The sequence below is a fragment of the Anneissia japonica genome, unplaced genomic scaffold, assembly GCF_011630105.1.
Source record: "Anneissia japonica isolate Jap-2015-1 unplaced genomic scaffold, ASM1163010v1 scaffold1693_len225059_cov107, whole genome shotgun sequence".
NCBI lineage: Eukaryota > Metazoa > Echinodermata > Crinoidea > Comatulida > Comatulidae > Anneissia > Anneissia japonica.
The window spans coordinates 30,452-31,216 of record NW_022728746.1 but is presented as its reverse complement, the minus strand read 5'-3'; the positions used below and the strand labels follow the sequence as shown (position 1 = coordinate 31,216).

The 765-nt window shown below is 36.1% G+C and overlaps 1 protein-coding gene across 1 annotated transcript in view; it reads left to right on the top strand.

Moving 5' to 3' along the window:
* The first annotated feature begins 208 nt into the window (after nucleotides 1-208).
* Nucleotides 209-765, top strand: part of LOC117114530 — a 4,139-nt gene continuing 3,582 nt past the window's right edge. Inside the window, exon 1 of the mRNA XM_033258209.1 lies at nucleotides 209-319. Coding sequence (XP_033114100.1) covers nucleotides 209-319 — 111 coding nt within the window. The remainder of the gene's footprint in view (nucleotides 320-765) is intronic.

The window sequence follows — 765 nt, the reverse complement described above, 5'->3', positions numbered from 1 at the left end:
GACCTGCACCTCATCACAGCCTGAGCTAGAAATCACACCAAATGACAGTGCTAGCCAAAGAGGATCGACAACCTCATCTGTCCATGCGAGACGGTGCATCGAACTAAAGGCCAGAGCTACTGCACTGCAGAGACAACGGAAATTGAATGAAAGACAGATAGCCATTGAAGATGCCTTAGAACAGGCAAACCTACAATATAGATACTCAATGGAGAGAGAAAAAAGAAAGCTTAGAGCAGAAGAAGAAGATATAGAAATAAGAAGACAACTTGAGATAGAGGAGGCTTTAAACAAAATAAGCTTGTCTCCACCACATACAGTAATAGATCTGTTTAAACCAGCATCTACAACGCAAACCTTAGGAGCTGTCTCTTATACACATCTAGATGTGTATAAGAGACAGCTGTTCTATTAATTTTACATTTTTTAAGAAAAAGAGATAAAAGGGCTCCAAAAATTCATTATTTTTTACCATGATGGCATGATCAAAAGGAAAAATAAAGGGACATTTCCGAAAGAGAATTGTCTCAGCTATAACATACTCACAGGTGGGAGACCATCGAACAAGAATAAGCGAGAAACGACCAAATGAGTTTAAAAATATAGACGTTATAAATAAAAATATAGACGTTATAAATAAAAATTCGAACAAGAATAAGCGAGAAACGACCAAATGAGTTTAAAAATATAGACGTTATAAATAAAAATTCAGGTTTTTTAAAAATTCAGATGGAAATATGATGACGTCACCATGTCCGATCAGCT